This window comes from Drosophila novamexicana, unplaced genomic scaffold (genome assembly GCF_003285875.2).
Source record: "Drosophila novamexicana strain 15010-1031.04,08,12 unplaced genomic scaffold, DnovRS2.1 tig00000009-arrow-pilon, whole genome shotgun sequence".
NCBI lineage: Eukaryota > Metazoa > Arthropoda > Insecta > Diptera > Drosophilidae > Drosophila > Drosophila novamexicana.
In genome coordinates, this window is record NW_020824766.1 from 2,798,470 (window position 1) to 2,817,644 (window position 19,175).

At 37.6% G+C, this 19,175-nt stretch overlaps 3 protein-coding genes across 3 annotated transcripts in view; 1 reads left to right on the forward strand and 2 right to left on the reverse strand.

Annotated features, from left to right (window-relative positions):
* Positions 1-507: 507 nt before the first annotated feature.
* Positions 508-1,718, reverse strand: LOC115769336. Its single transcript, XM_030714099.1, has 2 exons — positions 1,213-1,718; positions 508-1,151 (listed from the first exon to the last, which is right to left on the reverse strand). The coding sequence occupies exons 1-2, from the start codon at positions 1,702-1,704 to the stop codon at positions 777-779; spliced, it is 867 nt and encodes a 288-aa protein (XP_030569959.1). The 5' UTR covers positions 1,705-1,718; the 3' UTR covers positions 508-776.
* Positions 1,719-1,993: 275 nt separating this feature from the next.
* On the reverse strand, positions 1,994-3,735 carry LOC115769242. The gene is made up of 4 exons (XM_030713959.1): positions 3,177-3,735; positions 2,646-3,121; positions 2,463-2,584; positions 1,994-2,404 (listed from the first exon to the last, which is right to left on the reverse strand). Exons 1-4 carry the CDS (start codon positions 3,618-3,620, stop codon positions 2,049-2,051), a joined length of 1,398 nt encoding a protein of 465 aa, XP_030569819.1. The 5' UTR covers positions 3,621-3,735; the 3' UTR covers positions 1,994-2,048.
* Positions 3,736-6,260: 2,525 nt separating this feature from the next.
* LOC115769159 (semaphorin-5A) overlaps positions 6,261-19,175 on the forward strand; it is a 44,497-nt gene continuing 31,582 nt past the window's right edge. Inside the window, exon 1 of the mRNA XM_030713860.1 lies at positions 6,261-6,465. The gene's annotated coding sequence lies outside the window, so the exon portion shown is untranslated. The remainder of the gene's footprint in view (positions 6,466-19,175) is intronic.

A 19,175-nucleotide genomic window follows, 5' to 3' on the forward strand; every position in this document is an offset into this window, starting at 1 on the left:
ATATACATATATATTTATACACATATTTATACAAAAAGAATTATTTGAACATTTATGAATTTGTAATTTTACATGAAAGTTTTGTTGTGCGTTTTTGCCAGCTTTCAATTTTAAGAGTTTCTCGTATCGAAGATGTTGACCTAAACCATATATTAAAACTAATTAATTCATTTATGCAACATACACACACACACACACTCATTGATAGGCCCTCAATGATACATCTAAAATACGTAAGCTCTCAATACTGAAAGTCAGATTTAATTGTAATAATTGATAGATTCAGATCAGGCGAAACTAATTTCAAATATGCCCCGCAAATGTACACGAACATCAAGCGAAAGCAGATGACAGAAACAATTTGTAATTCACAGCAAAGAAAAGTATATACAAAATGCAAAATGCAACAAAGAAAAACAAGAAAAAAAAAAACTAAAAAATATATTGGAAAAAATAAAAAAATTGAAAAATATCAAAAGCATTTCACAATCTATGGCTAGATAAGATTTCAATTATCTCTAGCTGTGTTCCATCAAGTCCCTTATCAATGTTGGCTTGATACATTCAATTTCATAGCTTTGTTAACCATCTTTCGTATCTGTCTGATACTAAAGTTTAAACAAAAGTATTGCATTCGTCTGGTTAACAACTGGCACAGATCTAACTAAAAATTAATTACATTTTATTAAGCGATTATTTAAGAAGGGGCTGAAAATTAATTTAATTCATTTAAATCTATTTAGACCATGTTCAGAATGGCTTAAAGTACTCAAGCCTTATAAGCTGGTTGTCAACGAGGTTACTGTGGATATGTTCAAGCGTTCCAAGCGTCCCAGTACTAGGAGCTCGTCAATCGAACGCTTCGCATAAAATTTCTGCTCTTCGCTTAATTTGAGGAATGCATGCGCCCAGGCGCGAGCATAGCTTTCGGCTTCGGATATCGCACTGGCGTCGATGTGAATGAGGCTTGCGGAATTCGGTCGGATTGTCTCCTTGACGAATTCCTGCGATACATCTTCAGTCACATGATCTATTTCGATGGCCTGCTCTTCGGTCATTTCGGGTGACCAGGCTTCGTCCTCGGAAAATAGCTTCAGTAGCGGTCGCTCATTGGATGCTTGCGTTGTTTCTGGGGATTCAATATGCTCAATCTGTTGGAATTGAAAACACGTTAGCTAAACCAACAGTCGATTGGCCTGCTCTGACACTTACCTCTGAATGTGCAGCAGCTGGAATGTCCACTTCCTCATATTCCTCTTCCTCATCGCTGTATTCAACAGTCTTTGGATCGTTGAGCTCCTCATACAGTTGCATTTGCCTCTTGCTTGCCGTCACCGGCAACCTTTGCAGCTTGCCGCTGCTGCTGCTGCTATTGTGTTGTGTCTTTGGCGACTCGGCAACTTTTCCGTGTTGCTTCAGATAGCGTACATGGCATTTGTGTATGCGCAGATTGGATGTAGTGCCTCCAGTTGATTGCATTACCCGCTTGCAGCCCAAGCAATAGTATCTCCATTTTAGCTTGGTGCCATCCGGACGGGCGATTTCTCTGTACACATTCCAAACGGAGCTGCGTTTGTTCTTTTTCACTAGCCGGTACTGGCCGTCATGGATTTTAAGTAATATATCCAGTTGGGATTCTGTGCATTTTGCCTCCTCTTCCTGAACATTTATAATAAACATTGCTTGTTTTACGGGCTTTGCCATTGCGTGCGATTCAGTGTGGCTGTTACTGGCAATCGCAAAAATACGCAAAGCCAAAAAAAAATACTAAAATACCAAAGGAAAAGTGGGTTGGCGCGGACGTGGGAAAATGCGTTAAATAGCCCAACTCTACAATCCCAAACATTTAAGGTATTTATATTTATGCTATAATTAAAAGCTTAGATTAAAAAAAAATAAAATAAAATTATATAGAATATGATAATACAGATTTCGAGGCAGTCATTTCATTTATTAGATAGACATTGTACAGCACTTATTAATAAGCTTAAAATATTCTAGCAAACCAACAATATAAATACTTTTTTCAACGTTCGATTTTTATTATACTATTTTGCATTTCTAAGCAACTCAATTAATGTTTGACCAATCGATGTTAGTTCTCTGGATATATGCTTCATGACCTGTAGTTTTTCTTTTTCGACAGCCAACTTCTGTTCCTCGATATGCATCATTCGTTCTGTTGGCTCTCCTCTTGGTGTACTATAAAAATCATCCCTATGAGATCTGGGTAATACCGCTGGGGTCTGTTCTACATTTTTATCTACGCGTTCTTCTTCCTCTGGTACTTGCTCAGGCTCTGCAGCTGGAGCTGTCTCCTGCTCCGGCTCCCTGTCCTCAGCTGACATATTGTTGACTTCGGGCTCTGCATCGCTGCTGTCCGCATTGAAAAATGTTGAAGACTCTGTGTTTGGAAGTTTTAATAATGAATGAATGTCAAATCTGCGTCCAAGTTTTATTACCAGTATTATCAAAAATGATTTCTTCAAAATCAACAGACGGCGTTCCAACCAATAGAGCTTGAACTCTTTTAAAATACCGCCAATTCGTAGGTTTTCCGGACTTAATCTTTTTCATTTCCAACCTGAAATAAAGAGGCAATGTTGCAATTATGGTAAACTAGTTTAAACAAACATGATGTTAACCTGTATTTTCTAGACATGTTGTCCATTTTTGTTTTGATTTCCCGGTGAGTTGGTCCATATTCGCTCATTTCCTCGGCCATTTCTTTGTGTATGAGTGATTTTTTTAGCGGCCCTCGTATGTCCTTTAAGTGCTTTTCCCATAAGTCCAGGAATATGTTGGTCGATTTCGGTGACCATTCAAACCGACTGAGACTGTCTAGCCTAGGGCATGCAACTATCGCCTCATCTTCCAGAAATAAATTACGTTCCTCTTCATGCAGCGAGGCTCTGTCTTCATCTTCCTCCTCAGAGGAAAGAGGAATATCTTTGTATATGATCTGTCGCTTGTCATGCAAAGCGTCCTGTACTGTTGTACTGTGAAGTGAGGAAACGTTCTTTTTTGGTGAACAGGAATCTTCGGAAAACAGCTGGAGCAGCGGGCGGACCGTGGATGCAATCGACTGGAATGCGCGTTCCTGATTGTCGGCTTGATCCCGCTGTAAGGACAAGGTTTTAGTTTTTAATTGCTATGCATCGGAAGTGGGAGCATGCCTCGGGTTCCGTCAGATATTCCATGTCACTCATTGCGGACAGATCGTCTTCCTGATATTCATGTTGAGGCGAAAAGTTTTGCGACGCTCTACCTCTTAACTTTGTTTGGATGAAACGTTTGTTGGACTGCCTTTGGGTTGTCGATAAGCCGGCTTTGCCTATTATTTGTAGTTTCTTGTTGTTGTTGATAACTCGATAGCGTTGGACGGTCTGCTGCCCATTGTTGGATCTCATTATGCCGAGGAAATTAATATTGTTTTTGTTTGTTGAATTTACTACAAGCCCGCAGCTGCTGGTTTTATTTTGGTACTTTACAACACTTATGCATGTCGTTTGAAGCACTTTCGATAACATTTCGATAAAGTTCAGTTTCCTGAAAACGGCAATAACTGGTTCCGATTCGATAAACAGCATTTGGCGCGTTACTGAATTTAAAATGTGCATTGATCATGCAGAGTATTTAATCGCGTTCTTTTCACATCATAACTTTACAATTTGGCAGTATTCTATTTCAATTTAAGTCATATAACTCTTTAAATGAGTTTTGGTTTTGTAAGTAGGGCAAGACAAGTAACTACATACGTATGCTGTTTAGTTGATCTAAATAAATTACTGACATCTTCAATTGTCATCGAGTCTATGAAGATTCGCACGCATTTCAGCTAATCAGCTACATTTGGGGTTGGCTGAAAAAGAGGTGCACAAGAAAAACGGACGACAACAATCAACGACAATTGCGCTACGATTATGTCTAATGGATGGCTGTGCCATCTTTTAGAGAATTGAACAGCCGAACCCCAAGGCCTGTGTTTGTTTCACCAGCTTCAAGCGCTGCCTGACCGAGAACTGACAGCGACTTGCAGGCCGTCAGCAAGCCTAATTGTGCATTGCCTCTGGAAGCACCCTGCAACCGGTTTTTGCAAGAGCTTCTGAGCTGGGGCTCCCTGCTGTTGTGCCCCTTCGATTTTGGCCGGCTGCAAAGGTTTGGCTCGTGCTTGCACGCAGCTGCTTTTGGGCCAAAACCTTAACACTTAAATTGTCACTTAATCGAAAAATTAAAGGTTTATTGGAGGCCACAGGTGCTAAATTTTATGGCACGTGGCTGATTTGATATAAAACCAGCTGCTGGTTTCTCAATCGAGACATGTTTGTGCAAGCCTGGATGCGCTCTCTGCTGCTATTCACAAGACTTAATTGTTTCTTGCGGTTGTTGGCAGTTTTTTTCTTTTTCGGACGGTTTGTTTTGCTGTTGTCTCAGCCACATTAGTTGGGGGGGGGGCATGTGGAAGACACAACAGCCATGACTTTGTGCAACTGGCAACTGGCAGCTTGATTATGGCCCATGCATTGGCATCATTATGGCGCTGGCGAGACCTTATTTGTTTGGCGCATAATTTAAGTTAAAGCCTCGTCGTACAAATGTCGCGTCATTGTTGCCTACGCGCTTGCATGCAGCATGTTGCTGATGGCCGTGCCCCGGCCCGGACTGGCCCGGGACTGCAACCTCTGCTGCCTGCTGGCGCTTGATTGCAGGTTGTCATGAGCTCATCCAAAGCTCCGCTTGGTCTTCCGCCTGTCGCTGCTGACATGTTGCATATGCCACAGGCAGCGCATGGGCATGTCTCTCAATTGCATTTATGTTTGCCATGTCCCTTTTTGACGTGGGTCGCTTGTATTGCTTGTGCTTTAATTTACTGTTTTTGCACTGCTACATTTAGCTATCGTACGATTAGTACTCGCTCGTGTCACGCGACCAACTCCAAGTTGAATGCACATCTCTAGCTGTAAAGCGCATCTACTGCCCACCTTATGCAAACGTTGCTTTTTCGGCCTGTGTGTGGGTGGCAACACTAGATAAGATATGTTTACTTAAGCCCAACAAAATCTACATAAATGTGGCACAGCTGAAACGTTCCCAAACCAGCTCAGGCCTTTGCGGGCGCAGTTTCTATTGCATATGCTGCATATGACATTATTGTTATTTGGGAATAGATGGCATAGAACATCTGATAAAGAACAAAGTAAGGTTTAAAACATTGCTATAAATACTCTCTTGAATGTATTAAAAAAACGAACATAACGCACTTTTGTAAAACAAATAATTTGTTAACCGTTATCAATACATTCAATCTAACTGTGAAAATCATTAAATGGCCAGAGAGTGCCAACAACTCTTGTAAGGTCAAGCAGATAAAGACTCGGCTGAGCACAAAAATCAGCTGCTAATGCTCTCCGAATGGGCAGATTGAACTCTGAAACTAATTTGATTTGACGCAAGGCAATTTACGGCTGCCTCGAATGGAGCGGTACGTCAGGGGGGTTGGGGCTTATCTGGGCGGCTATGCGCGCTTCTAACAATTCGGGGCCATCAAATTAATTACGTACTCGTCCAAAGAGAAGAAACGGTAGCTGTAAAAAGTTAATGAGCTGAGCGGAGTGGGCACAAAACGTAAGCGAAGAACGAGAAATGGAAACGACAACAGCAACAAGAACAACCAGAAGTCAAAACAAAAACAAAAACAAAGAACGCATCGTGATCGAAAAGCGCGTTTGTTTTGATTATGTGACAAACAAAGCAGAAGAAGAAAGAAAAACGACAAAACGACAAAGAGAAAAAGAATTAAAAAAAAAAACCGACGCCGTTGGCTTTTAATTTAAAAAGTTGCTGGCAAAGCAGCATAAAACGTGCAGCGCACGAACAATAGAAAGAGAGAGAGCGAGAAAGAGAGAGGAAGAGAGGCCGATCGCTGGACAAGAGAGACGCAAAAGAGGTAGATCGGCGTAACAAGCGCAACAAGCAAACACACACACACATTTGCCACATGTGGCAGGCAGTTAAATCAAACAAACTGGTTTTACACTCCCACACATACAAACACAGAGAGGGAGAGAGAGAGAGAGAGAGAGAGAAAAAGAGAGCGTGCGTTTGTATCAGCTCACGCGCTCAAAGTTTGAAGCTCAGCTCCGGTTCAGGTTCAGTCGCCGTTTCAGGCTCGTTCGTTTTTGACGCGCTCGTCGTGGCATATTTTGTGCAATTTTTTCCGTTTTTTGTGACTTTGACAATCTATTAAAATCTATAAAACATTCAAAGTGAATAGCAACTGTCTATTTAAAGTGAATTTACTCTGCCAATGTCTACTCCACGTGCTTCTAAACAAGTTTTAAAGTGTTGTTTTTAACAAAATAGAATAGCTGTAAATAATTGTTTAAGTGAAACCTTTTGGATTTTTTTCTAAGATATCATCGGCATATCAAGAGTTACCACAATACAGTACAGGAATTACGATAGGTAAGTAAAAAGCATGTGTATATAGTATGTGGATTTTTATGCTCCATTTTTCCAATTCATCTAAAAAAGAAACCGAAATCTTTATAAGCATTACAAACCTGACCTAGGCAACATTATCTATTCAAGGCACGTACATACATATATTATTACACTTATATTAAGAACCTATTATAATCTTGTACAGTTTGTTTCCTTATCATAAAAGATCTTTGACTCTATCAGCCCATAGATAAGCCCGTCGAGCTCGAAAGTTAAGATTGAAAGTATATCTAATTAACATTTCGACTTGCAACTTGATTCGCATATTTCCACCTAAATTGACGGCAATTGATTGCATTAGTTCGATAACTCTCTTAAGCTTTATCCTTTCTTTTCGCAGTCTCCGAGTGGGCTTCATTTGTTATTGAGCTGCGGCACGAGCGTAAAAGTGGGCTATATTAATAGGTAGAGGCGTTTAGCCTGGCATCATCTTTGGGATCGCGCAGCTGGCCCAATCTCATGGGCTACGTTATATTCAGATTCGTGACCAGTTTGCGTGCTGGCCAAAGCGAGTGGGTCGCTTGGAAACCTTCGGTGCACTTTTTGCCATTATAATTGTTCGATTGATAAGTCAGACTCTCGGGCCATGTTGCTCCAATTTATATTTACGCCTTGAAGTTTCCGCCTCTTGCAAAAGCAATGCAATAAAATATTTACCACTGCCAAGCTGGGAATCCAGCACCCACGCCCAGCGCACCCAGCTTCCACTTCCAATCGACATTGCCCTCGACAGTCGCATAATTCTCGGACTTAATTGATTACGCCGGGTCCGAGTGCAAAGCCGTGTCCGGCCGGGATGTGGGTGGTTAGTTTCTCCGTTGATAAAATAACTATAAAATATCTTAAGTTTATGTTCAAATTTCACCTATAAATAAGCCGCAGCTCCAGCCTAAATCTCTGCTCTGATAAAAGTGTTATCTATAGTACACAATGGGCTTTCACCTATCGGGTTAAACGTGGTGTCAAGTGCATGTGTACTACAAAATTGCTTGATAACGAGTAGTTTTAAATTGTGCAGTTGAATCATCGGGCAGATAATGCATACGCTTCCTGGAAGTTGTATAAAATGCATTCAAGAAACTGATTTAACGACTATAAAATAATCACATTGAATATATATAATTATAAGTAATAATAATTACTTGCTAGATTAATAATAATAATTTCGTATTACATTAGTGAGTCATTGTCAAGGCTGCGAATCGGTTCTGAACCGAACCAGCTCGAACTCGAACTCGAACCAGACCCAACCAAAACATTTCTCCAACTAAGAAACTGAAAAAGTACTCGAACTGGAAGTTTAGCAAAACAGACAATTTGTAGCTTTTGTTAGAATGCAAAAGAATTTTCAAAAGCCCGCTTCGCATACTTATTATAAAATCAATAAATATTTAGGATTTTCATGGTATTCAGTCAGAGCTACTGCTGCAGCTAAACATTCCTTTGAGCACATAAAAGAAAGACCATTTACAATGATTGTTGTTTGCGTCAGTCCAAGATGCAGTTCCATCTACAAGCAGCTTGTCGCTTCTCGAATAGATGCTAGACTATGTCTTGTAGAGTGGCATTGGATCGCAACGCCATCGCTTGTCACTAAATTGACCCATTTCAGAGCTTAAGGCGATGCCAAACGAAACGAAACGAAACGAAAAAAAAAACCCGACTGACGACTCAGACAAAGCCTAGAATCTGCCCCTGCACCTGGCCCCCCCCCTGTCAGCTTACGAACCAGTTGCAAGTCGAGTGCATGTTGTACATGGCACATGCCCGAAACTGAAATTGTTGGCTTTCCTTGGCCGCCAACTTTTGGCTGGCACTGTGCGAGCTGTGATCCGTATGTGTCTGTGTCCGAAGTCGCCGACCACATTACATTCTTATCTAAATATGCACATTTCTTCTTTGTGCTTCTGGGTCTTGTCTTGCCTTCTGGGTACGACCCTCTCTCTGCCAGCCTCTACTCATTAACGGTATATATTGTTGCCGGTTATGTAATATACATACATGTAATATACATATATCTTTACCATGTAGTTTAGCATGAGCTTGCTACATGCTGTACCTGATAAATCAATGTGGCAGACGAGTCGCTGCCCGGCAAAGCTGTAGCTGGAGGCCTGCTCCATGTTCGTTTGCTAATGACACAAATTGTCCACTTCGCATGGCCGGCAGTTATTGACGACTTAATTATGCTGATGAATGCATTTTTGCAATTGAAATGTGCTGTGTGCAAAAAGCAGTTGAGTTATCAGACAGAGTTATATATGCAAGTTAAGCGATACGTAGAAATACGACGACTCCATAAACGCCCCGCAAAACTGGTTCAGAATGCCAAAGAAAATCACGTAGCACTCATAAAATATTTGCTTCGACATCCCAATCTACCCAGAAGTATGCTATATTAAATCGTCAATTATCAATGCAAAGTTGTAGAATAGGAACATAAATATATTTTCTATATATGAAACAGTTTGTTCTCAATTTCACCCGCAAGCGTGGAAAATTCGCGAAAATCGAATGTATGCAACTATTTTGTTTACATTCCAATCGGCTTCACAATCATTTTCTAAAATCTTTGTGAAAATTCGTTTTAGACATGTTTCCAAATTTTCACAAAATCCCCCTCTTGCAAGATATAAGGGAGCACCCTTGAGTTTCCTCCGATTTCTGCAAAGCACAAATAAAAACTCAGCGATTTTGCTAATCATATCCGCCAAATTCAGCGGAAAACTATTTTCGATCGGAACGATTTCAAGCCAAAATGTATTTGATACGCTTTGTCTAGTATCCACAGCGCTGGGTGGAAAATGCGGGTAAAAGGTTTTATGAACAAAAGTTTATCTTTTAAGATAGTACGAATGGAATTAAAGTTTTCACGGATGGAAACTGGGTGCCACGTGCAAGGCCGGGTAATACCCGTCAGTGTAATATAAGTATACAAATATCAAGTGGGTGTTACTTGAAGTCTCTAAGGGTTAGGAAAATCTCTCATTTTCCAATACTTCTATGCTCTCCATGGGTTATCATTTGCTGGTTCGATCAAATTCAGCAATCCTTCAAGCTCTTCTTTATTTTTAGGTTTTCTATGCAAGCACAAGTATTAAAAATTAGATTATTTAAATTATAATGTCTTGTGCGAGATTTCTTTTTTATTGGAATTTCCAACAATAATCCAATTATTTTTGCCAATTTCTTTAAAATCAGTTAATCAACCTTCGAATGGAAGCCATTAATAAACATTATGTTCCATGTCGCAACTAGTTTGTTGCCAAAACCCAAAAACCATTAACAATCATATATGACTATATATAGCTGGGATGATAATAAATCTTTTATTCGGCAAATACCTTGCCACAAGCTTTTGCACCAAATACATTTTCCGACAACGGGATGTACAACTTAATTATGATTTGTGCACAGAAAGAGTAAATAGTATGAATAGAGTTTAATTAACATAAAACATGTTTGCCTAAGCCACACGACAAAGAGCTAAAACTCAAAAAAATATAACATGGTGACGGCCACTCTCACTTATGGCAAAAATACAAAAAAATATTGGCAAAAAATAGAGTTTGCTTTGATTTAATGAGTCGAGCCGCATTTATCATAATGCCAGTGATATGCTTAAGTTGGTTAGTTTGTTTTATGCCTCGCTGGCCGTTGTTTATCCGCGGATTAATGTATTTCAGAGTTGACTGAACTCGTGGTCAGGCTGGGATCTACGGAGTGCCATCCGCATGGGGCTGTAATTAACATTGAGAAAACAAAAAAAAAAAAAAAAAACAGAAAAAATAGTGTTTGGTTTAAATATTCATGCGATGTGGGTCCGGTTTCGACTCTGTTGACTTTGAAAACATTTTTGACACGGATTTTGGGGCGACCGGAAAGAGCAGCACGCGAGGCTTTTATGGGGCGCTGCCAGTTTGGAACCAGTTCAAACGGAACTGCGGAACGAAAAATTTAATAAATGATTTACTGACTCGTATGAATTAAAAGAAATTATAGAAAAGCACAAATTATAGACATATTATAATACTTTTGCTTTGTTTTATTTATCAACACTAAAAGGAACCAGTTCGAACGGAACTTCTGTAAAATGTAATAAATGATTTACTGACTCATATGAACTAACTAAAATTAAAGAAAATCACTTAATATAGACATATTGAAATACTTTTGTTTTGTTTATTTTATCAAACCTAAAAGGAACCAGTTCAAACGGAACTTCTGTAAAATTCCATAAATGATTTACTGACTCATATGAACTAACTAAAATTAAAGAAAATCATTAATTATAGACATATTGAAATATATTTTTGTTTTTTATCAAACCTAAAAGGAACCAGTTCAAAGGGAACTTCTGTAAAATTCAATAAATGATTTACTGACTCTTTTGTATGTTTTATTTATCAACACTAAAAGGAACCAGTTCAAACAAAACTTCAATAAGCACAAATTAAAAAAAAAACACTAATTATGAACCTTTTGAAATACTTTTTGTTTTGTTTTATTTATCAACATTAAAAATGACTTTGCCATTCATAAAATGAATTACAAATTCCGCATTGAAAGCTTTGCAATAAAAAATTGTGTCAAATTTGCTGTCAGTTTTATGTTTTTGTGCTTTTCTTATTTGATTCGCTTGCTTACAATGATTTTTTCATTTTTTTTTTCATTTTTACTTTTGTCACACGCTTCTTGAATGTACTCACATTTTTTGTGTGTTATTCGTAGCATTTTCGCCAATTTTATTTCGGATTCAGCTTAGGCATGTTCACGTAAAAGATGTTCCCAGTTGTTTTCTCAATGATTTTGTACATTTTGTAGTTTTATTCAATGATTCGCATCTAGGCTAAGCACATTAGGTTTTTGGGAACGTGGGATTGTTGTACAAATTTATCAAATGTGGATTTCTTTTCTTTATCAATTATACAAATTTCCATGATATAAGTGATAAGAAACTATCAAAAAAAACGGGTTTTAAAAACATGTTGTAATCCAAAGTAGTTCATATTATAAATTCTCTTATTTCAAAAAGCTATTCGTACTATAAATCTGATTTAGGATGTTTATATTTGGATATTTAACAACTTTTGTAAATCTAAAAATAATATAAATTCTATAATTTCATTGAGCTATTCATACTATAAAACTAATGTGGGATGTTAATTTTTTGATATTTAATAACTTTTGTTAATCTGAAAATATGTTGTTGTGCTGAAGGCCTTAGTTAATAACTAGCCTATTAGTGTTGATGAAAAAGGCAACTTTTCAATGCGATTTCGACACAAATACGTGTGTCTGAGGTGAGTGCAGTGTGTGTATCTATCTATCGACATCTGAAAAGGTGTCAGTTGTGATTGCGCATTTGTGGCATGTAAATTGAAGAATTTCCAACGTGGGAAAACGAGTTCAACATCGTTTGGCTGTGGCTCTCACTGTTGTTGTTGTTGCCTTTGCGAACGCCCCAAAATCAAGTCAAGCTGAAAAGCGTTAAAAGTTTAAACAAACAACGTTGCAAGTAAAATCGCTCACGCGTTGCATTTTATGGCGACATGAAAAGAAAACCAGTGCAAATACGAGTACTTGTTGAGTGTACTCAGGCACTGCATCGAACCCGCACCCCACATACCACTTACCACTTATTTAAAGCAACAGCCAGACCAAGTATCTGGTACTCTCACAGATATCGATTACAAACAATTGCTCGTATCTGCATCTATCTGAAAGTATTTTTTTTTTGTTGCGGTTTTGGGCTTGGGCAAATTGTTGCAATTCCCATTGATTGGCAATTTCCAGCATCGCCATTAGCTCAATCTACTCCCCGTTCGTTCGATTGGCCCCCAGTTAATTGTGTACAATTATGCATTAATGAGTGCATCTGGCCAAGAGCACGAACTCAGGTTTTGAGAATTCTTGCATGAAATGTTGCATGCACTCGCCACTTGCCAACACTGGTTGACAGGGTTGCAGAGCGGGCTGGGCAAAAATGATAGATTTTCCATATGAACATCAACTATTCAATAATCGATAAATTTTCTAATTGCACGCCACGATCGCATGCCGAGATAATAACAATACCCTCGTGTAAATAATGATGCATCTTGGGATTTATTTGCCTTTTTATAAACTAGAGGTCTTATAATGTAGACGGCGTGGATTTCTAAAGAATCTTTAATGTTCATGAAGAATGAGACAACTGACAAAACTTTGCATAGGAAATTATTACAAATTTGGCATACAGAAGCGAACAATCTTTGTAGTAATTTTGAACTAAGCATATACTTTTATTTATGTTTAAAGACTCGGCTCTTAAATGACTTGGCTGTCTACAAAAATGAATTTCAATTGTTTGCAGCGTTAGATTTCATTGTTCAATTGTTCTACAATGGAAACAAAGCTCGGTGCCCCATTGAAAAGGCAACTTTATGGCCATTCGGAATTTATGGACCCCACACAAGCGACCTTCTAATTGCGGCCCACACATCGATCGACTCGTATACCCGGTGGCATTACTTGCCAGACAATTTGCACGTTGGCGACAGCGATTTGCATCGGCAAAATGCAAAGCATAATAAATTGTTGTTAAGGCCGTAAAGTGCATTATTCAATATGCAATTTTGTCAATTAATTAACTATTTTTGATTAATTTACAATGCAGCACGAAACGAACATTAATTAAATTGAGCAAATATTCGACTGAGTGTGCGTGTGTGTGTGTGTCTGTGGGATCTATGGGACACTTGACTGTTGACGGCATTTATTAATATAAAATAATGTGACAGAAGGAAAGAGATAGAAATAGCGAGAGGGAATGAGAGAGAGGGAGAAATAAGCCAGATATAGAGAAAAAGATACTTCAAAAATTGATTATATTATATTTATTATATTATACATTTATCCATTTTTATATTATTATTATTATTATAATTATTATTATTATTATTATTATTATTATTATTATTATTATTATTATTATTATTTATTTATTTTATATTTATATTTTTATATTTTACAAGTTTCATTTATTTTTTTTTAATACATATTTATTTTATAATTATTTTATTTATTTTTATTTCATATTCGTTTTATTTATATTTTTTATATATTTTACAAGTTTCATTAAAATTTATTAACTATATATTTATTTTATTTATTAATAATTTATTTATTTGTATTATATTCTACAAGTATCATTAAAATGTATCCCAAACTTGATGGCCTTTACCCTTAGTGAAGTCTCTTTGCGGTACACGTGCCTCAGGTGATCATTGGGTATGCAGGTATACGCCCCATAGGAAATACTTCAAGAGCGGCCGTATCATTGACCTTTCCCAACATTTTGTTGTTTTACTGCTCCAACTCAAGTTGAACCTGACTTGGAGCAACAAAGTTTGTGATTTTGTGGCAAGTTTAATTACCATAACGAATCTAGATACGAGCTATAACTCGTATACATTTAAAGATATATAGATACAGATGACCTTCAATTGCAAACAAATTTCAAATGCAAATGTTAAGATCATATTTGGGGCCTGTTGTGCCAAATTATTGGCAAATATCAATTTGTAGTCAAGGTCTTGCATTTTGCATTTATTTATTTTGATTTTTTTCGGTCACTGTCGGCATGAATAATAACAATAATGGTAATAATTACTGTAATTACTAATGTTAATAACATTTGCTGACTATTTAGTTTATTGTTATGAACGTTTGCTATGTTAATTGACGTCAGCTGCACTTTTTGTTGAAGTCCATCAACAGGTTTATAATTATTATGAATTTGAAGTTGGAAAATCTATTTACATTATTTTGTAATTTTTTATATAACATAAGCTTATAATAATTCATATTAAAAATGCCGCCTTTTATAGTTATTATTGACTGAATTACAGGGTATCTTGGTGCTGCTTGTGTGCATTTAGATACTCTTGACTTTTGCTGGCCAGATATATATCTGACAGTACCTGAAGCCCACAGAGATACATGGACAAACGACTTTCAACTGCCAGCTTATCGGGTTAGTCAATTAATGTCAGCTTCGATTTCAATTAAAGCAGATAATACTTACGTCTGGCATTTTAGTTAGACGATGGTTTTGCCTAATGTGCTGCAATTACGTACATCGATTGGCATTTAATTAAAACAAATATTCAATCGCACAGCGAACGCGAGCGCAGTGGAAACACATTCATTGGGATGCGGACGCGGTCCGAGCCGGAGTCGACGGGCGTTATCTTCACGATAGCGTGGATTTGACAGGTTTAGGTTTTAATTTTTGAGCCGTCTCGAGACGCTGGCATTGTTTTTGTGTGTGTGTGTTTTTAATCTGCAAAGATTTGCATTTCTGTCTACGCAAATGATTTATTCGCCGTGCTGTTGTCGCCGCTGTCAGCGTCGTCAAATGGATTTCCATTCGATTCCCATACCCCGGGTTTTGTTATCATTGAAACGGCAGCTTATTTGCCTTTCAATCAAAAGTCGAGCCCAGCCGGGCTAAAGTCTCTACATTTTCAGAGAGCTCTCAAGAGCTACTCGACTTGAGGCGCACAGTCAATTACACGTTTCTGAAGGTCTCGTGTCGGAAGTTCTTTGAATGACAGCTCTTAACTAGCCGACAAATTTGGCGTGCGCTTCAAATTCCCAACTGGTTCAAGCGCAGATCTTAGGACCTAATCGAAGTCTCTCAAGCGTTACTTATTCCCACATTTATTTTCCTGGCCCGCTCCTTGAATAACATTATTATTATTATGATGTATTTTCGTGAGTTTTGACACAAAACAAGACAAACAAATTATTTTTAATTGCTACACGAGCCGCACGCTTCAACAGCCCGCGCGGGCATATGGAAAGTGTGAAAACTGGCAGAGCACCAACAATTTGGTGTTGAACTGGTATAAATAATAGAAATGTTGCCGGGCCCGAAAACCGAAAGATCGCCAGCGACCGATTGGAGAAAACACAAGCTGGCTGCTGTTGTCAAATGGCAAACATTTGCCAGAACATGCGGAGAAATCCGCGATAGTGCCGCTTGTGTGTGTGTGTGTGCACAACAAACACCACATGTGGTCCATGACGCGCAAAGAGTTGGCGGGACGCAACGCCAGACGATGATAGCTTCTACTTAAGCCACGGCAACAGCCGGCATAAATCCAGGTTTAACTTAAGTGTTGTAATGTTAACCACTCGGCGAGCAGATAACTGACTAATGCCTAATGACTAATGCGTGTTATGACTTGAGCGGATTGGCATTAGGCATCAGGCATTGGGCATTACGGAAAGACCAAGCTAGAAAGTAGAGACCACGCCAGATAAGCTAATCAGCTCTTACACACGAAGAAGTACACCGAAATCAAAATAGATAAAAAGAGGTTAACCATCAAATTTTCAGAGGGTATTATGAAAGTATGTCACAGCTCTGACCCCATCTAAACGACAACCTATGCTCATCTGTCTGTCTTTGTGATGTTTCTGCTTGCTTTAGATAATTAGAGTAATGTATTGGCAAGAAAGCTTTGCAGAAGAAAGCGACGGAGACTTCACAGGATCCATCCCATCCATCTCTCAAAGAAGAAAGAAAAGCTAAATCAAAAATTTATAAAACTTAACAAGTAATGTTGAGTATGTTCATGCTGCGATTCTAGAGCTAGGTTTAGATGCAAGATGAATAGTATCAGTAAATTAGCTAATAAAAAAAGATAGAGTCAGCCGATAAAGATATCACATATTACATTGATATTATCGGGGAATTATCTATCTATCTATCTATCTATCTATCTATCTATCTCACCAGCTTTTGTATATTTCTAATGTATCTTCTAAATATATTTATCTGTCTGGAATTCAGTTCATAAGATTTTGCCTTTATGTTAGATGCCTAATGAGATTAAGCTATGCAAGAGAAAATATATCTTAATCTCAAAATGCATTTAGCATAAAAGCAAAAAACTTATAAACAGCCGTTTGCTATATCATAAAGCTCTCCATAGGAACAATCGGTCGGAGATACATTTTTGCTTGAAAAACATTTTTAAAGTTTCAATGAAAGTCACAAATAAAACCATATATTTCATTATTATAAGCTTCAGATCGGCTGAAGGAGTGTATAGCGAGGCGTATATATATTTTACCAAACCTTCCAATCAAGAATATTTGCAATAATTTGTATATCAAATGAAAATTACATTTTATAGTCAATTAAAGAAATTACTATAAATAATATATGCTTGCACAGGTATTTACCTATCGTTAATTGCATTTTCCTGTTTCGCTTGAGATTATAATATAACAAAAAACCAGCTGCTAACGAGTTATGCATAAGACTAGAGTAGAGTATAGTATAGAATTCCTTTGTAACTAAAATAGAAATCTTCAAGTGCATAAATGTTTCTTTGGCCAAGTTCAGACTTTTTTCCGGCCCAAAGCCAGAACTCGCCAAACAACTGAGAGAAGAAAAAAAGCAGCTGGAGAAAAAAAGATATAGACATGTCGATAAGTTCAAGTTCTCTGCGCAGGGCAAATGTGTTTGGCGAAGTGGCGTGTTGTGCGTGAGGGTAGGGGGGGGGGGGGGGGGGGTCATGGCAAAGATTCATCAACAATGAGATTCGCTTTTGTTTCTGCAAAACACACAGAGGCTGTTGTTTTCTTCTGGCCAGCCAAAAAGAGCTAAGCAAAGAAGATGAGCAGCAGCAGCAGCAAAGAAGGGGGCAACAAATCAAGAATAGAGGGGGGGGGGGGGTGGGGACGGGCTCACTTGAGATCCCCCTCAGGTTCAACCTTGGGCATTCTAATGAGTTATTTGCAGCAGTAAAACGAGCGACATGCAAAGCCAACAAGTGTCAACATTAATTTGCAGCGGTCCGCTGTTAATTTCCAATGCGAATGTCACATAAATTTCTCATATGCTCAGATATATATATATAAATAAATGTGCATATATATACATAACTCTATAGCTTGTATCTTGTATCTGTATCTTGTATCTGTATCTGTATCTGCGTTTGTTTTTGCAGGCTGCGCATATTTGCCACACCCTACGCAGAATTCTTCATTTATTTGGTCTGTCAACTCGTATAAACAAAATATTGTTGACGCCTCGGTAGCACTAAAAGATGATGTCCAAATGTAGCCGATTACTTTATACACTACTCCGAACGAAGAATATTAGAAATTCTTCATTTATTTGGTCTGTCAACTCGTATAAACAAAATATTGTTGATGCGCCTAAAGATGATATCCAAATGTGAGAAATAATAACCGAAGATTTTATACACTATTCAGAACAGAAAAGTTTTGGATTTAGATATAACTTAGACAGCTTTTTAAAAGAGAAACTACTCAAATGTTTATTTAAAATGGCTGACTTAGCTAAGATACCCTCAGTTAGGGTATTTAAACATGCATAAGACGTAGCATAAAATTAAAATAATTTTTGTTTTCGCTTCGCCACGGTTCGTTTCAGTTTTTGTGGTGTCATTTGTTGTCTCTGCGCGGAGTTCATGCGCAGCATGCAAAATTTTTTGATTACTTTTTGGCGCTCTCAAGCGAACCACATATTTACTTAAGCCTAACATTGCACATATATGCTGGGTATACTAAAAGCCACAACACATAAATGTATTCTTTAAACATAATGTTCGACATTTGATCTTTACATTTTCGTTGTCTTTAACTTGGGAAAGTCTGAGACTAGCCGTGGGCGCAGCCAGATTTTCACGTCCCTGAACACAGGCTTTTCTTTAAACTATAATTTTATAATTATTAAAGAATTTTCTAAGAGCAATTCAAATTTGAACCAACATTTGTCTATTTTACTGAAAATATTGGAAACCTGGCATATTTTATATAGGAGATGCGTCCTGCATTTAAACTCTACCCAAAGTTCGAAATTACGAAATAAGGTTAAATAAATATATTTTTGAAAAAAAAAGAATAAGAAAGGATATCTTCGACACACCGAAAATGCTTTGACAATAGAATATTTTGCCATGTAAGATCCTACTATTTCACCGATTTTTCCTATATATCTAGCTATATGATATAGTGTTCCGATGTTGATATGATTTGGCATATATATGAGGATCAAAATGGAACTAATAAAGCCCGAGCTTGGTCAAGTTATCTTAATATAAAGAAAGGTTTTCATATCAGTACCAACTTTTCGACCGACCGTTCCTATGTCAGATATATGATATAGTGGTCCGATGTTGATGAGATTTTACGTATACGTATGGGGCAAAGTAGGACTTATATATAATGAATATTGGTAAGATTTGTAAACAAAGTAGTTGCTTATGCAAGAACCTACTTTTGGAGCTATCATAAGAATAATATTGGAGCTATATATAAGAATATAGAAAATAGAACAAAATAGAATATTAAATAGAAACAGGCAAATGGAAAGGCGTACAGACGTACTCAGGTGCTAAAAACCTAGATTTATATTCCTAATTATCTTATTAACGTATTTGTTACTTACTAGTCTAAAGTTTTATTTTAGATCAAGACTATCTTCTATCGCCTGTTGCATATTTTCAGCTGAAACTCTTGCAGCTTGGTTGTTGTTTATTTTGCCAATATACGGTTCTACTTTTAAATACTTTAGCTCCGTGCTTACCTGTAATAAACAATGAGCAAATTGTCATCGTTTTACTCTCCGATATTCTCTAACATAC

Excerpts from the sequence above, each read along its gene's own strand:
- LOC115769336 (XM_030714099.1), bottom strand. The coding sequence starts at position 1,704 with ATGGCAAAGCCCGTAAAACAAGCAATGTTTATTATAAATGTTCAGGAA. Across the intron at positions 1,152-1,212 it reads CAGCTGCTGCACATTCAGAG|ATTGAGCATATTGAATCCCC; the intron begins GTAAGTGTCAGA and ends CAATTCCAACAG.
- LOC115769242 (XM_030713959.1), bottom strand. The coding sequence starts at position 3,620 with ATGCACATTTTAAATTCAGTAACGCGCCAAATGCTGTTTATCGAATCG. Across the intron at positions 2,585-2,645 it reads AACATGTCTAGAAAATACAG|GTTGGAAATGAAAAAGATTA; the intron begins GTTAACATCATG and ends TCTTTATTTCAG. Across the intron at positions 2,405-2,462 it reads AATCATTTTTGATAATACTG|AGTCTTCAACATTTTTCAAT; the intron begins GTAATAAAACTT and ends TTCCAAACACAG.